The 15,311-nt window shown below is 48.1% G+C and overlaps 2 protein-coding genes across 4 annotated transcripts in view; both read left to right on the top strand.

Annotated features, from left to right (window-relative positions):
* Positions 1 to 2,863: 2,863 nt before the first annotated feature.
* On the top strand, positions 2,864 to 11,988 carry GPR61 (G protein-coupled receptor 61). Of its 3 annotated transcripts, XR_002122542.1 has the most exons (5): positions 2,864 to 2,952; positions 5,581 to 5,702; positions 6,001 to 8,194; positions 8,876 to 8,938; positions 11,916 to 11,988. XR_002122542.1 is itself a non-coding variant. In XM_019630573.1 (3 exons), exon 3 carries the CDS (start codon positions 6,591 to 6,593, stop codon positions 7,944 to 7,946), a length of 1,356 nt encoding a protein of 451 aa, XP_019486118.1. In that variant the 5' UTR covers positions 2,864 to 2,952; positions 5,581 to 5,702; positions 6,001 to 6,590; the 3' UTR covers positions 7,947 to 9,396. The 3 variants fall into 3 exon arrangements, 1 of the variants encoding a protein (XP_019486118.1); XR_002122541.1 differs by lacking the exon at positions 11,916 to 11,988 and having other exon boundaries at positions 8,876 to 9,396; XM_019630573.1 differs by lacking the exon at positions 11,916 to 11,988 and having other exon boundaries at positions 6,001 to 9,396.
* Positions 11,989 to 12,119: 131 nt separating this feature from the next.
* GNAI3 (G protein subunit alpha i3) overlaps positions 12,120 to 15,311 on the top strand; it is a 48,041-nt gene continuing 44,849 nt past the window's right edge. The window contains exon 1 of the mRNA XM_019630575.1: positions 12,120 to 12,373. Coding sequence (XP_019486120.1) covers positions 12,256 to 12,373 — 118 coding nt within the window. The 5' untranslated portion in view covers positions 12,120 to 12,255. The remainder of the gene's footprint in view (positions 12,374 to 15,311) is intronic.

Below are 15,311 nucleotides of genomic sequence, written 5' to 3'. Positions count from 1 at the left end.
CAGTAGGTGCCACTAAGCAGGTGAAGGCTACAGGGAGGGGGGCTGTGGGCATGTAAAAAGCATTCGACAGATACTTATTGAATAAATAGATAGATGAATAAAAGATGAACCTGGTCTACTTCCAGGTCTTATCTGACGGGACAGGAAAGGGTGGGTGAGGGGCGGACATAGCCCTGTCAAGAGGTGCTGGTAAGGCAAGGGTGGGCGGGGCTGCACCAAGGAGCCAGTCTGGGTTGGAGAAATCAGATCTCAGCACCAAGGGCCCTCCCATGATACTGAGGGGAGGGGTGTCACTGCCCCTGACTTGTGACGGGAGCCCAGTCCTGGGTATACATACAGCATGGGGGACAAGGATCTCAGCTGTGGTTCGTGGGACCACCCTTAGTTTCTCCACCTTGGTCTTTCCCATCTCCTTCCTTATACTAGCCTCTAAAAGAAAGGTTTGGCGGAGTGGGCGGGGGCTGTAATGTCAATAGCTATTCCAAAACGTGATTGAGATCATTTAATGAGATAGAGCATAAGAAGTGCCTCCCCAGACTGGGTCCTCAAGAACTAATATCATCATCATTATTGTTGTTTTTGTTGTTATCATCATCATCATCATCATCATCTGCCTCCAGGCGAGGATAGACAGTCCCCCCTCCCCACTCCTGAGCCAAAATAGCTTCCAGTAACTGAGAGGATGCTCTAGGGTCCACTGCCTCCTTAGAACCAGCTTTCCCAACAACTCTCTGGGAGAGGCCTCAGGACCCGGAGACTTTGGCTTCTGGCCACCATGGCAGTTGTTCGGCCAGTCAGGGTAACTCTACTAGCTCCCCTAAGGCTATGTTTGTATTGCAGGCTGCCTATCCCTATTAGATTAACTGCGGAGTGAAATATTTTGCCCATTTTACAGATGTGCCTTAGTTTTACCAACAAAAGGAGAGCTCGATTAGAACCAATGTTTTCTGACCAATCTAGCTCTTTCTCTAATCCTGTTTTAATAAACTTGAGTCTTCTCTGGTTCTTCTGAACCCTTGGAAGGGGGCCATGTCAGTCTGGGCTGGGTCCCCGCAGGAAGGAAGTAGGTGTTGATCAGTGCCAGGCTTTACCTGATCCCAGAGGATTTGATTGACTCCAAGATGATCTTGCCAACATGACAGCACAGGGTTTGATAAAAATCACTTTGCTGTCTACAAGGTTTAATGTGATATTTTAATTTGATTTCCCTTGTGCCCAGGTACATCTAGTTTTGTCGTAAAATGCTTCCTGGAAGGCACTGGCTGCTTCTATGGAATCGCTTTGGAGCTTCTGCCCAGAGTCTCATTTCAGGCCTCCAGAGAGGCCATTGGGGCATGGGGGAAGGAATAAATGCCTTGGCTTCAAATGGGTTCAAATACCGGGTTCAAATATTTACTCACTATGTGATCTGGGGAAAGTCACGTAACCTCTGGCACCCATTGCTTCACCTGTAAAACAAGGTGAGTAATGGTTGCCTCATAGAACTGGTGTAAGGAGTGAAGGAACTGCATGTAAAGTGCCTGTCACTCATAAGGGCTCACGAAAGGGTGGCTAAGGACAGCAGAGATCACTGAATTGGGCCTGGGCTGGTCAGCGGCCTCTTTGTTGTTGACCTGGGGCAGCTACCTTGGCCCTGCTTGAGTTCCCTGGGTGGGTAATTCATTGTTCTTATGGCTCTTTGGGTTGGATCTGGTAAACAATTCCAGAATTTCCTTTCTTCCCTTTTAGAGACAGAAGGAGTTTCTGGATGGACACGTCTCAGGGCAGAGAGCTTTGAAGTAGGTATCAGGCCTGATTTCCTTGTCTAGGCTCATGGCTCTGCCAGTGTGGTTCTGGGCAATCTCTTTACCTCTCTGGGCCTCGGAAGCCTGGATGCCTTGGCCTATAGAGTGTCTTACAGCTCTACAATGTTAAGATCCTATCCTTGGGTGTCAAGCCTGTACCTGGGGACACTAACCGTTTTCTTCATAGCTAGTGGGAAGCCATGGCCCTTCCTCTCACCACCAAAGGTTCATTGCATGGCCTTGGACCCTCCATGGATGATGTTCCCCAGCTCTGTCCAGTCCTACAGACCAATCGGAGCCTTCCCAAGTACCTGGCTCCCACTCTGCCTTCAGGGAGCAGGTTATGGTGGTAACACAGGTGGCTCACAGGGATGTTAGATACCCCCATTTCCATCAGCTCTCATAGCCCCACACCAAGTAAACATACAGTCTAAGGAAACAATAATAGTGTGCTTTCTGAGGGGCCAGTGCAGGGTTAGGACAAGGCCTTTAGCACCCCTTCACACCCAACCATCACTCTGAAACCTGTCCTCCATATACATTCAGCAGCTTCCAAGGAGCCAGACCTTGGGCCAGTCCTGGACCCTTAGCCTCTGCCAGGCCTAAGCCCGGGGCTCTGTGTCTGCACTGACTGGCCTGTTACAAAGCACCTTGGTTCTCAGGTTACCCAGAACCATGCAATTTCAGGGCTGTCAGGAATCTCAGGGATCATCTATCCTATGTCCTCTTTGAACATATAAGAAACCAAGGTCAGAAATGGGAAGTGACTTGCTCAAGGTCACACAGCTAGTAAGTGCCAGAGCCAGGCCTGAAACCTGGATGTTCTGACTGCGAGTGCTCTTTTTACTACTTCTGCCTGACCAGGTGGGTCTCCCCTACCTCCCATCACCTGGCCCCACTAGGCTTTTGAGATGCCACTCAAGCAGCCTAAGGGAAGTGGGAGGGGCAGGGGCTGATTCTGGGTGCCTTGCCTGAGGGCGTGGGTGTCTGAAGTGGCTCCAAGGGGCTGGGTGGGAAGTAGGAGGCCATTAGGACCCAGAAGCTCTCAGAGCATCCTGCTCTGCCGGCTGCCTCTCACGCTCACTGCAGTGGCTCAGGCTTCAGCAGCCTTGGAGAAGCATCAGCTGAGAGGAGCTATCACATGGGAACTGGGAGCTGCTCAGCAAAGGTAGGAGTTGCCGACTAGGCCAGGAATGGGGGCAAGACCAGGGCCTGGTGCTGGGTGCTCAGGTGCCCTACAGAAGGGTCGCTCTGCATCCCAGGGACCAGCCCACCCTATCTTATGGTGGGCAGTTGTGCCAAGGATGGCTCCCAGGTATCCCGAGGCAGTACTGGGGTGTGGGCATCTCTGAAGCCTAGAGATGGGATTGATCTACTACCAGCAGGAGTACCCACATCCTGCAGGCAGACAGGGTTCTCCATCTATCTTGCTCCATGTTACAGAGATGAGTCCCCTATGTCCTAGGAATGGGTCATTTGGCACCCAGGCCGATAGGTAACTCTGTGTCCTGGGTGTAGGCAACTCTGCTAGGGAGAGGTGCTGCAGCCCCCTGGAAACCTTCCCTGGCTTAGGAAGGGTGTGCTCATGTCTAAAGAAAGGCCAGGCTTGGGTCCTTGGGATGGCAGCTCCGTATCTGGGAAACAGGTGCATGAAGCCCACTGACCCTCTGCGGCCTTGGGCTGGGCATCAATAGGCAGCTTGCATGTTGAAATAAGGATATTTGTAACTTGACCAGGTCCCTGCTAGAGGCCCAAACCTTAGTCCCTAGGGTGGCAAAGCCTTCAGATACTGAGAGGTCCTAGAGGTGGGTGGGAGGGGGGCTGCTGGAAGGAAGCAGTGGGAGGACAAGAGCATCTGAGAAGGCATGATGACATGAGCTAGGATAGGACCGAGGCTCCCGGCTTCCCCTGTGACACCCTCACACCACAGCCCTCTCCGCCTCAACCCCAGCCCAGCAATGAGGGAGTACCCGGGAGCAGGTATATGGGTCTATCTGTTAGGAGGTCAGTTGGAATCCTGGAATTGAGGAGTCAGTGTGGAGATGCTGGCAAGGCCGAGGGAGCTGTGGAAAACAGAGATATCCAAAGCTTTCTTGCTTAGGGCTCCATTATGACTGCACAACACTCCCGCCATCTCCACGTGGAAAGCATGTCTGCTTCCCTCAGCCCGGGACCCTGGGTGGGACCTGCTGGCAGACTCCTGATGTCCATGCAGCTCTGGTGGGACTTTACTTTTTCAGCTCCCAGGGCCTCAGAGCCACATCTCTTGGGCCCCACTCTCAGGTAGAAGGGATGGGGAAGTCAGGGCATGGGGAATAAAGGCAAGAATGTCTCCCCTAGTATTTCTTTCTGCATTTTTTTTTCTGATAGACTGTCCTATGAGAAGCTGATGTCTTCACTTTGGATCTCTCTCTTCATCTTTTCTGCAGCCCCTGAGTCTGTGTGGCCATTTTAACTGTGAAATGAGCTTTCTGTTATCCCTAAGGAGAGAGGCACGTCTCTAGGCAGTTGTCCAAAGTTAGGGCTGCCTCAAGTCTGGGAACCCAGGTTACTCTTTCCAGGAGAGAGGCTCCTGGCTGGCACACAGCTGACTGACTGAATGTTCCTGGAGTATGTATTGGCAGCAGAAATTCAACTGATCAATTTGAGTTTGATTCAATTCATAAAATTGTGTTGAGTACCTATTGCCTGCCTGGCATGCAAGAAGTTAAATTAGTGCAAAGTTGAGGACAGTGCCAGAAACCAAGGGTGATTGTAGGGTGTTACTATGGAGGGGGATTGGGGCCCATCTGCCCCACATGGTCCTCTTTATTGCAGTCAGCGAAATTATGTGTTTTTTAATTGAGCAACTGCCAGCCCCTCTGTAGCCCAGGAACTCACAGAGCCATCAAATGTTATCATATATAGGAACCTTGGAGGTGGTCCAGTCTAACCCTCCCATTTTACAGATAAGGAAAGTGGGACCCAGGAAACTTGTGACTCATTTATAGAAAGCCCATCAGACTTGGCATGTCCATAGTCTGCCTCTCATTTGCATCCCTTAGCACACTATACTGAGGGTGTCTGGACTGTGGGAATAGCATACGGAAATGAAAAAAATTTAAAGTTTCATTGGGCAGTTTAATTCAATTATATGCAAACTCAGCATGGACAATGAGGCACATAAAACAGATTTGATCTGCCATTTGATCAGGAGAAATGAGAGTTGCTGAAACCCCAGACTTCTTCCTCTCCCAGTTTCTTACAGTTTTCTTTTCTGCTTCACGCTCACTCACTTCCACTATCGCAGTCATCTACCCACTCTCACATCTAACCCTCTCTTCCACCGATGCCTGCTCCTCCCTCCCTGTTCTGTGATATGGTAGCAGTCCTGAAACAAGAGGGCTTTGGGCCAGGGGTTGTCAGGTGGTCAGCTTCAATGACCAGAGATCTGAGGCCCTGGGGAGTGGGAGGTTCGGGCCAGCTCCTCTCCCATCTGCAGGGGCACAGTGGACTTGAGAAGTTAATGGGTGGGTGGAGAGGCCAGACTTTTGCCCTTCCGGCTTTGGGAGCGGTGGGGGCTGGATGAGCTGGCCTCCCAGTTTCCTTCCAGCTGGGACGTTTTCTTATGACTGCTCCTTCTTAAGACTCCCAAAGTGTGAGCTCTTTGTCTTGGGGGTGGTTTTGTCAGACTAAAGTACAGTCCTTCCCTTTTTCAGGGGAATAGCTTCTCAGTGGTAGTCCCAGAGCAGGGAGAAACATTTTTACAGATGGTTCAAATTCGACTACTATTTACTGAATGCCGATTCTATTCCAGCCACTGTGGAAGGGCACCATCAAGTGAGGCATGGCACGGTGGGCTAGAAGAGTACTGGCCCGGGAGCCAGACCGCCTGGGGTCCTACCCAGACCCTGCCACTTACTAGCTTTGTGACCTTCGGTAAGTTACTTAACCTCTCTAGGCCTGTTTCATCGTGCAACTTGGGGATAAGAATATCTACTTAACAGGGTTGCATGAGGATTAAAATGAGTTAATATATTGGGTTGTTGGAAAAGTCATGATGTATTGTTCTATGTTTTTTGTTGCAAAAATGCATCATGACTTTTCCGATAACCCAATACATAGAAAACTTAGAACAGGGCCTGGTCACTGCTTATTATTAGTATTATTATTAATAAATCTCACAGTGTCCTCTAAACACGATTGTGAAGTAGGTATCATTCCCTTTATTTTACAGATGCCTTTATGAGGAAACTGACGTTCAGAAGAGTCACTGAGTTAGTAATTCCCAGACCTGGGACTGGAAGCCAAATCTTGTGCTCTGTCTGCTCCCCAATAGCTCCTACCATTCTGAGGAAACCAGAAATCAGGAAATTTACATAAGCAACCTGAAAACTGGGGCACTGTCCAGAGCTCATCAGGACCCTGGGAAAGGGGAACAGAGGATTTAGAATCTCTGGATAACAGTCCTTGAAAGGGGAGAAGGGTATGGACAACAGAGGAAAGGAAGTGGGAAAGAAGGCACCAAGGCTCCCTCAGCCTGCGTCTTCTCAGTCACCAAGGCAGACCTGGAACTACCTCCTCTCAGAGAGATGGGCTCCTGAGCCCTCAGCTCCTGGCCTGGCACTCTGTACCAGCAGCCCAGCCTCGGAGGCTGACAATAAGAACCTGCCTGCGAGATAGACTCCCACAGGAGGCACCCTGTCCCCCGACCCCCACGCATAGCATTGGGAAGCCTGGGCCTGGGCTTGCCATCCCAGGGTCACTGGACTAGGATGGGGGATGGGCCTGTGACAGGAGGTGCCCTGGGTGTCCTCTTTCGGCCCCATGGAGTCCTCACCCATCCCCCAGTCATCAGGGAACTCTTCCACTCTGGGGAGGGTCCCCCAAACCCCAGGTCCCTCTACTGCCAGTGGGGTCCCGGAGGTGGGGCTGCGGGACGTGGCTTCAGAATCGGTGGCCCTCTTCTTTATGCTCCTGCTGGACTTGACCGCTGTGGCCGGCAATGCTGCTGTGATGGCTGTTATCGCCAAGACACCTGCTCTCCGAAAATTTGTCTTCGTCTTCCACCTCTGCCTGGTGGACCTGCTGGCTGCCCTGACCCTCATGCCGCTGGCCATGCTTTCCAGCTCTGCCCTCTTTGACCATGACCTCTTTGGGGAGGTCACCTGCCGCCTCTACTTGTTCCTGAGTGTATGCTTTGTCAGCCTAGCCATTCTCTCAGTGTCGGCCATCAATGTGGAGCGCTACTATTATGTGGTCCACCCCATGCGCTATGAGGTGCGCATGACGCTGGGGCTGGTGACCTCTGTGCTGGTGGGTGTGTGGGTAAAGGCCTTGGCCATGGCTTCTGTGCCAGTGTTGGGAAGGGTCTCCAGGGAGGAGGGAGCTCCCAGCGTCCCCCCAGGCTGCTCACTCCAATGGAGCCGCAATGCCTACTGCCAGCTTTTCGTGGTGGTCTTTGCTGTCCTTTACTTCCTGGTGCCCCTGCTCCTCATCCTTGTGGTCTACTGCAGCATGTTCCGGGTGGCCCGCGTGGCTGCCATGCAGCACGGACCGCTGCCCACGTGGATGGAGACGCCCCGGCAACGCTCTGAGTCTCTCAGCAGCCGCTCCACAATGGTCACCAGCTCGGGGGCCCACCAGACCACCCCGCACCGGACGTTTGGGGGCGGGAAGGCCGCAGTGGTCCTCCTGGCCGTGGGGGGGCAGTTCCTGCTCTGCTGGCTGCCCTACTTTTCTTTTCACCTCTACGTGGCCCTGAGTGCTCAGCCCATTTCGACCGGGCAGGTGGAGAATGTAGTGACTTGGATTGGCTACTTCTGCTTCACTTCCAACCCTTTCTTCTATGGGTGTCTCAATCGGCAGATCCGGGGGGAACTCAGCAAGCAGTTTGTCTGCTTCTTCAAGCAGGCTCCAGAGGAAGAGCTGAGGCTGCCTAGCCGGGAGGGCTCCATTGAGGAGAACTTTCTGCAGTTCCTTCAGGGGACTGGCTGTCCCACAGAGTCCTGGGTTTCCCGACCCTTACCCAGCCCCAAGCAGGAGCCAGCTGCTGTTGACTTTCGAATTCCAGGCCAGATAGCTGAGGAGACCTCTGAGTTCCTGGAGCAACGACTCACCAGCGACATCATCATGTCAGACAGCTACCTCCGTCCTGCCCCCTCCCCTCGACCTGAATCATGATGGGCTGCTGGACACTTGGAGGGAGATGGGGCTGGAGGGTGGTTAGGACTGCAAGGAACACCTTGTGGGATCACCTTTGCCCGGCTAGCTGGGGCTGGGGCTGGGGTCTCTGCACACAGCTTTTGCTTGGTGTTTTCTGGGTCAGGAACAGAGCCAACAGGATGGACATGTGGCAAAAGCCTTGGACATGGCTATGATCCTTGACTACTGGGGGAGGGAACCTGGTGATGAGAGTAAAGGTCACGAAGGTGAGATGATGCTTTTCAACCAGCTAAGTTTCCATGCCTCAGGAAGCAGGGAAACTCTCTAAGGGTAGGAGGTGGAGGATACAGGGCAGCAGTCCAGGTTTCGAGTTATTCTGGGGACGCTTTAGGAGATTTCATTTTTCAGTGTAATTGTTCAGGACAGTAATTGCGCCCAAGCAAGGTAAGAAAATGACCCATGTCTTTACATCTCTTTGCAAAAACTAAATTCCTTATAAAGAGCTAAATTACTGCCAAGTGTTTCCATTTGAATTAATAGCTCTTTATCTAGCTTTAGACCTGAGGTTTCCTTAAAGTGTGAGGACCAGCAGGGTACATTCTTTTCCTGTTTGTCCAGAAGCAATGGGAAATATCAATCAGGGTACAGAGAGCAGAAGACAGGAAAGCTGACTGCAGCTCTCTCTCACCCCCAGTAACAGCCCTTCTGTTCTATTTCTCTGTCTCTCTCCTGTACTTGGGAGATCGGGCTTGGGGCTTGGTCTCCACAGAGGCATGAATAAGACAGGGTGGCTCTTTCTTCTTGTCTTTTAGGATGAAGAAGTGGAAAGGTTGGGGGTTGGATGGTTGAAGGTGGGGGGTTAGCATTTGAATTGCTAAGGCTGTTGGGTACAGAGAGGCCAGGCAATCACCCTGACCAATAATACTGTATTTTTTTTTTCTTTCTAGGACTGGCTTCCCTGATCTCTCTCCTCATGACAGTGACCCACCTCCAGCCCCCTGGACAATCGGGTACAAAGACTAAGGTTGGGAATGGGTAGGGTGGGGTTTCCATGGTCCATTAAATGCCTCCCTACTCCCATTCATCGCTCTCAAAATTAGCTTCAGTGACAAAGACTTAAATTTCTCTCCTATCTGCAGCCCTGGGTTGGAGAGGGCACAGGAGTGGGGCCCAGCTGTTCACTGATAGAGACTATAGGAGCTGCATTGGTTGGTATTGATGGTGGTATTTTTGAAGGGAGGGGAGATAACTGCAAACTGGATAGGACATCCATTTGTGACTACTTGTCCATCCACTTCCCTCAATTGAATCAGGTAACATTAAAGGGTCAAGGGAGTACCAGAGGGTGGTGTGGTCTGTATTTGAACAAATTCCTGGCTCACTGAGCATCAAAGGAGAATATGGCCTGGTGGGAGTGGTTTAGTTTCCCCTTTGAACAGCCAATAAATAATTTTTATCATAAAAGTTATATTGATTATCAACATTGACTCCTTCAGTTCAATTCAGTGCATAATAGTTGAATACCCAATATTTTCTGGGACCCACCTAGAGGATGTGGAGTCACTGCCTTCAAGGAGGTCAGTCTAATTTGACCAGGTACCTTGCATTTTTACAGAGCATTTACCTCTGTTGAAGCACTATAGAATGTGTGTGAGAAATGTACTGGAGAATATGTTCATGGTTCTAACTTATGAGAGTTCAGTCCGTTACAGCAAGATACCTACACGGAGGCTTCCTATAGACTATGTAAAGTGTGGGGGTTGTAAATGAAACTCTACTTGAAAAAATAACTCATTAAATGAAACTGGGCAAACAGCTTTCGCCCTTTAGATCTAGGAAAATTCCCAGGTTTCTGTCTTCCTACTACTAGACTTACTCTAGTCTAGTGCCTATTATATTGAGGAAACCCCTTAGATAGTATATACACCAAGAAGAGTCTTTTGTGATTGCAAAACATATTCTCTCTCCTCCCTTTTAAGATAAACTCATAATGGAGGAATCTCATTCCTAGATAGGGAGGGGGCAACTCTTCCAAATATCACTAATCTGCTAGTAGGCCCTAAGGATTGCCAGTAGGTGGCAGTGTGAGTCCAGTGGAAATAGGAAAGGTGCCTGTAAGTGGGTAAAGGGGTGTGGGGAGGACATTAAACATTGCCTGGCAGCCATTTTAATTCATTTTGCCTTTTCCTTTGACTTTGCCCTCCAACCCTTCCTTCCCATACATCAAAGAAGAAAATTTTAAGTTCAAGGATAACTCTAATTCAGGCTGAAATTTCCTGGCACTGTGATCTCACTGGCATTTATTACAGAATTTGACATATGCTGACTCGTTTGCCATTTATTTTTCCCTTAGTGGATCACGAAAGAAATAAAAATTTCTCTTCTATTATGCTGAGAACTTTCCTGGCAGTTTCTGCCATGACAACTTTCTAGGAGTTTTCTAGTCATTAGGATTGCTTGGGTAAAGTTTGATGTGTAATCCATAGCTGTGAAAGTTGTTCCTGAACAAAATTTGACCTCCCTAATCCACTGAAGAATCAGTAACTGTTTTGTCAGTTACTTTTTCCTGCACCCTGGTCGTGTTGGGGTAACTCTCAATCCTAGATGAAAACCTTGTCGGGTCTCCCGAGGTAATACAGTGAGTGGCATGGTAGAAAAGGGGTGAATTTGGAGTCAGACAGATACACTTACTGTGTGAACTTGGGAAAGATGCTTAATTTCTGAGCCTATTTCCTCATCTGTAAAAATGGGGATAACATTACCTACCTCACAGGGTTGTTGTGAGGATTAAGAGATGATATGTGGAAGCACCTAGCCATACTTGGCAAATAGGTACTCAATAAAAACTGGTTTTTCTTCCTTTTCCTCTTGCCCTTTCTCCCCATAAGTACTGATCATGGGAAAGCAGTCCCTTTTATTCTAACAGTTATTAGGAAATGAGTAGGAGACTTCAAACTTTGAAGAACTGGTATTAAGCTATGGGTATTAAGGGATGAGGCTGTTTAAGGTGGCTCTCGAGAAATCCCTCTAATTATTGAATCATCATCATATAGAGTTTTCTGTTGGGACCTTATATTCTAAGGTTTAGATTCTATTAGGGAAGTAATTTTAATCACAGGGAAAGGTTTTGAAGGCTACAAGAGTTCCCCTCCCTGTGATGTATGGTATTTGTGGGTCTGTTTGGCAGTAAAGATAATTTAGGGTCATCGTCACAGTAGTACCCAAGATTATGAGAGACAAGACTATCAATCTGGGGCTTTCATAGGGGATTTATTAATTTTCACACGATGCTACAGCTGAGAGGCCAATTTTACTAGAACTTCCCTTTTTGTGTGGTACCACAACAGGAAATTTTAGGAGAGTCACAGAATGCACTGGTTTGTATTGGGGCGTGGGGCTGAGTTTAAGTAATCTTGGTAGAAGTCCTAAGCCCCTGACGCAGACGGAATGTGAGCACTGAAACAGGCATATACTGGGAAAGGCGGCATGGAAATTTTATGAAGGAACTACATACACGCTTACCTTTCGGGTAGTATCTCCTATGCAGCCCTCTGCCAACATAGTGGCTGGGCAACTCTCAAGCCCACAGAAATTCGTACATAACAGCACAAGGACCAGAGAGCAGGAGGCAGTAGGCCAGAGAAGGCAGAAAGGGATCTCTCAAGTCCTAGGCATGGTCGGCCTTACAGATACGCGGCCCGGGCCCAGGCTCTGTAGTTTGTTCCCATTTGGCTTAGACGATCTCGGCAGAGAAGGTGTCCTACACTTACTTGGGCCGGGAACCCGAGTTTCCAAATCCAGAGATCAAAGGGGGCTTTCTGGCCAGTGAGAAATTCTCAGCAGAAATTTCCGTGCGGACTATGGGCTCTTATTTGGGAATCACCCCCACCAACACACCCATCCAAAACAGGGCTGTGTGACTTCGGGAGGGCGCCATGAAGTAAAAGAAGCTAGTCCCCCGTTTTTTTTTACACTTATCCAAATAAGGAAGCCGAAAAGGTGAAAGGGGTCTAATGTCGAGCAGCGCAAAGTGAGTTCCACAGGACCCGGTTAAGCGGGGAGAACCGCAGCCAAGCATCGCCCACCTCCTCCCCATACTTCCGCTTCCGGTTGCACCTTTTCTACACCAGCTGGAGGAGCTCAAACAGTAACGGCCGCTGGGCGTTGCCGGAAGTGTCGTAAACACCGGATATCCGGTTTCTCCGGGCGCTCACAGAGCTGACCGAGAGGGCCACCGCCCAACAGTAGACGCTGTCTCGGCCATTCGAATCGCAGTCTCCGTGGTGTGTGAGTGAGCCCGGGCCCGGTCCCCTCTCCCGCCGCCGCCATGGGCTGCACGTTGAGCGCCGAAGACAAGGCGGCGGTGGAGCGGAGCAAGATGATCGACCGCAACTTGCGGGAGGACGGGGAGAAAGCGGCCAAAGAAGTGAAGCTGCTGCTACTCGGTGAGGGGCTGGGGGCGGGGCTGGCGGGTGTTCGGGAGGGCCTAGGCACTTGGGGGCCCTGAGGGACAAGACCCCGAAGCGGGTGGAGGGCGTGTAGGACATGAGGTGGGGTTTGGGGGTTGTAGGAATTAGGCTGGAGAGGGTGTGACTTCGTGCTGGAATTGCGTTTAGCGAAGAGTTTGGGGCAATAGGACATTTAGACTTAGGTATGGGGAGAAGCTCATAAAGGAAGAGGATGATATCAGGGACGGTTTTGAAAGGTGTTGGAGTGTGTTGGTAGCAAGGAGGACGGGAGAGTGTGGTGGGTTTGTATAATGGCTTGTGAGTTTAGAGCGTGGTGACACTTTAAGACAAGGTAAGAGCTGGAAGGCTTGAATGATTATAAATAGAGAGGATAGGACAGAGTGGTCACAAGAGGACCCAGCCATTTATTAGAGAGTGAGCATTTTGAACTGTTGGTAAGGTGGAGGAATCCTGGATTATCCAGTAACATGAAGGTGTGTGGTTGAGATAAATCAAAAGTTCTCAGGTATAAAGGAAAAGAGCGTTATACTTGAGTACATAGGCTGTATCTACTTTTCCACCTTTCCCGATCATTTTTATTTTCATAAGGTTTTATTACTCCTTGTTTTTATAAAGTGGAGATGGTGTAAGCTGAGGAAATTTAAGGACTAGCTTGTTTGAGGTTTATGGCAAAAGACGCAGTGGACAATAGGTTACACACATTGGTAGTTGTTGAATAGTTGTTAGGGATGATGTGCAGTGGGAATGGAATTATCTTGGGATAACTGACAGAATTGGACATATTTACTATACACGCTGTGAGAGACTTCTGGTGAGATGTTTTATCTTTTTGGTCTCTTCAAACTAAAAACAGTGGCTTTAGGAATTACTGTTTATTTTACTTGACATTCGTTTGATGTGGCATTTATGTTCAGTCAGATGCATTTGACTCCGCATGATTAGTTTTAACATTTTTGAGAGACTGGCATCTATAGCTCAGTAAACCATATAGAATGCCCTGGCATCCGCTTACCGATAAATCAAGTCATGTTTCTTCACTATAATTCTTTTCTAGGGATCTGTTGGAGAAGAGTAAGGGAGAGTAATGGTTTCTGTAAGCAGTAGAACTTCACTTTTTTAAAACAATTGATTTTTGAGAAAAAGAATCCACTTTAGGAGAAGTGCCAGATTTCCAGGATGTAACGCTCAAAAGGACAGGACCACCACCATAACCTAATTTCGTATTCCAGAATGTGCTGGGTGCCCATGCTAGTCTCTTCATGTTAACGTATTTGGTGGTTTGTAGATTCCAGAAGCCTTGGTAACAGTTTTTTGGATATAGGGGGAAAGTTACGCATTGGAGCTTGAGCTTTCAGCTTGAAGGCCCTATCTTTCAGAACACATGAATTCAAATTGTATTGATAGTTCTAGATTGCCAGTCTCTGTATAATAGGTATCATTTGTGAATGAGCATGGTCTTTGGCACATAGTAGGTGCTCCTTAAATATTTACTGTTGACCAGCATGAACCAGCTAATAATGTTCCATTGCTCCTTGGGGCCTTTCATGTGGTTGATATAAACCACAGTGCTCAAGTCATTAGCATTGTCTATATTGATCTATTAGTTAGTGAAATTAAAGGTGTATCTCATCTTCTGCCCATGTTTTGATTTACATTGACCACCAGAAAGCCCCTCAGGACATTAGCCTATTGTAATACAGTTGTAAACTGTGAGGCTTTCTTCCAGATGGCAGGACTTGGCAGGCAGCACTTGGATAAGCAGAGCTTGTCCAAATGTCTAGAAAAATCTTTATTCAGGACTTTATAAATAGTACATTTAATTAAAAACAAAATTAAACACATGGTGACTTAAGGAACTTCAAAAGCACTAAGTAAAAATCAAACTACTAAAGTGTTTGCTTTTAATTTTTATCAGTTTCATTGTTTTAAGTAAGATTTTTTTTTATGTTCTTGAGTAAGTTAAATCAAATTCGAATAGGTTGCAGAGACAGATGCTCTTGCTTGAACCATATTGTAACACACGTATGAAATTATTTCTTGCTATTTCTATAAGCAAAATGTACCCATCACAGCATACAAAGAATTTTCTTTTTACTGTATAACACTTCCTTTGATGTACATGTAAGTCATTTTTACTTCAACACTCTGAAGCTATCGAACAAGTCTAAGTTGAGATCTATTTACTTGCCCTTGTCTGTCCTGGCAAATAATAGGTGTTCATCAAATATTACTGTATTTAAAAAAACAAAACTGGGGTGTGTGCACCCCTTAGTGCTTCAGAAGATCCATGACCTTTCTAAAATTGTTAGCAAAATTTATGTTACATGCATTTTTCTGGGGAGAGGGGCCATAGTGTTTCATCAGGTTCTTCCACAATGCTACCTAACTTCCATTTTTTACAGTCCCTCATCTTGGACCTGGAAAATCAGTAGCTGTGCAAAAAAGGAATGTTCAAAATGCAAAAGAAAAAACATAGACACTGTGATGAGCCTTTTATTTCCTCTTTGAGAGGACAGTTTTTTACTTGGAATTTTTGAGAAATCTGTTTTCTGTACTTCAAATGGCTCCTTTTTCTCCCGTTTCCCCAGTGAATTAGTGAACTGCTCGCTGCCACTTCCCTCAGGGCAATCTATCTAGGAAACTTGCCTCCCCTCATTGCTTCTCTCCCCTAAATCCACTTGCTGTGAAATTTTCTGTCCTGGTATCATCATCTCAAAATCACCTAGGCTGAAAGCGCAAATTTTTTATTTTTTTTTAACTCTTCTCTTGTTCTCTCTCTCTCTCTTTTTTTTTTTTTTTTAGCTGAGCCGTCCTGCCACCTGTTGGTAGCTCAGCGGCTGCTCAGCTCGGGCTGGGACTCAAACCGCTGTTGCTCAGAGCTCAAACTCTTGAGCGAGCTCTTAACCAACTGAGC

Source organism: Hipposideros armiger, unplaced genomic scaffold, assembly GCF_001890085.2.
Source record: "Hipposideros armiger isolate ML-2016 unplaced genomic scaffold, ASM189008v1 scaffold_924, whole genome shotgun sequence".
NCBI lineage: Eukaryota > Metazoa > Chordata > Mammalia > Chiroptera > Hipposideridae > Hipposideros > Hipposideros armiger.
This window is presented reverse-complemented; position numbering and strand designations above follow the sequence as displayed.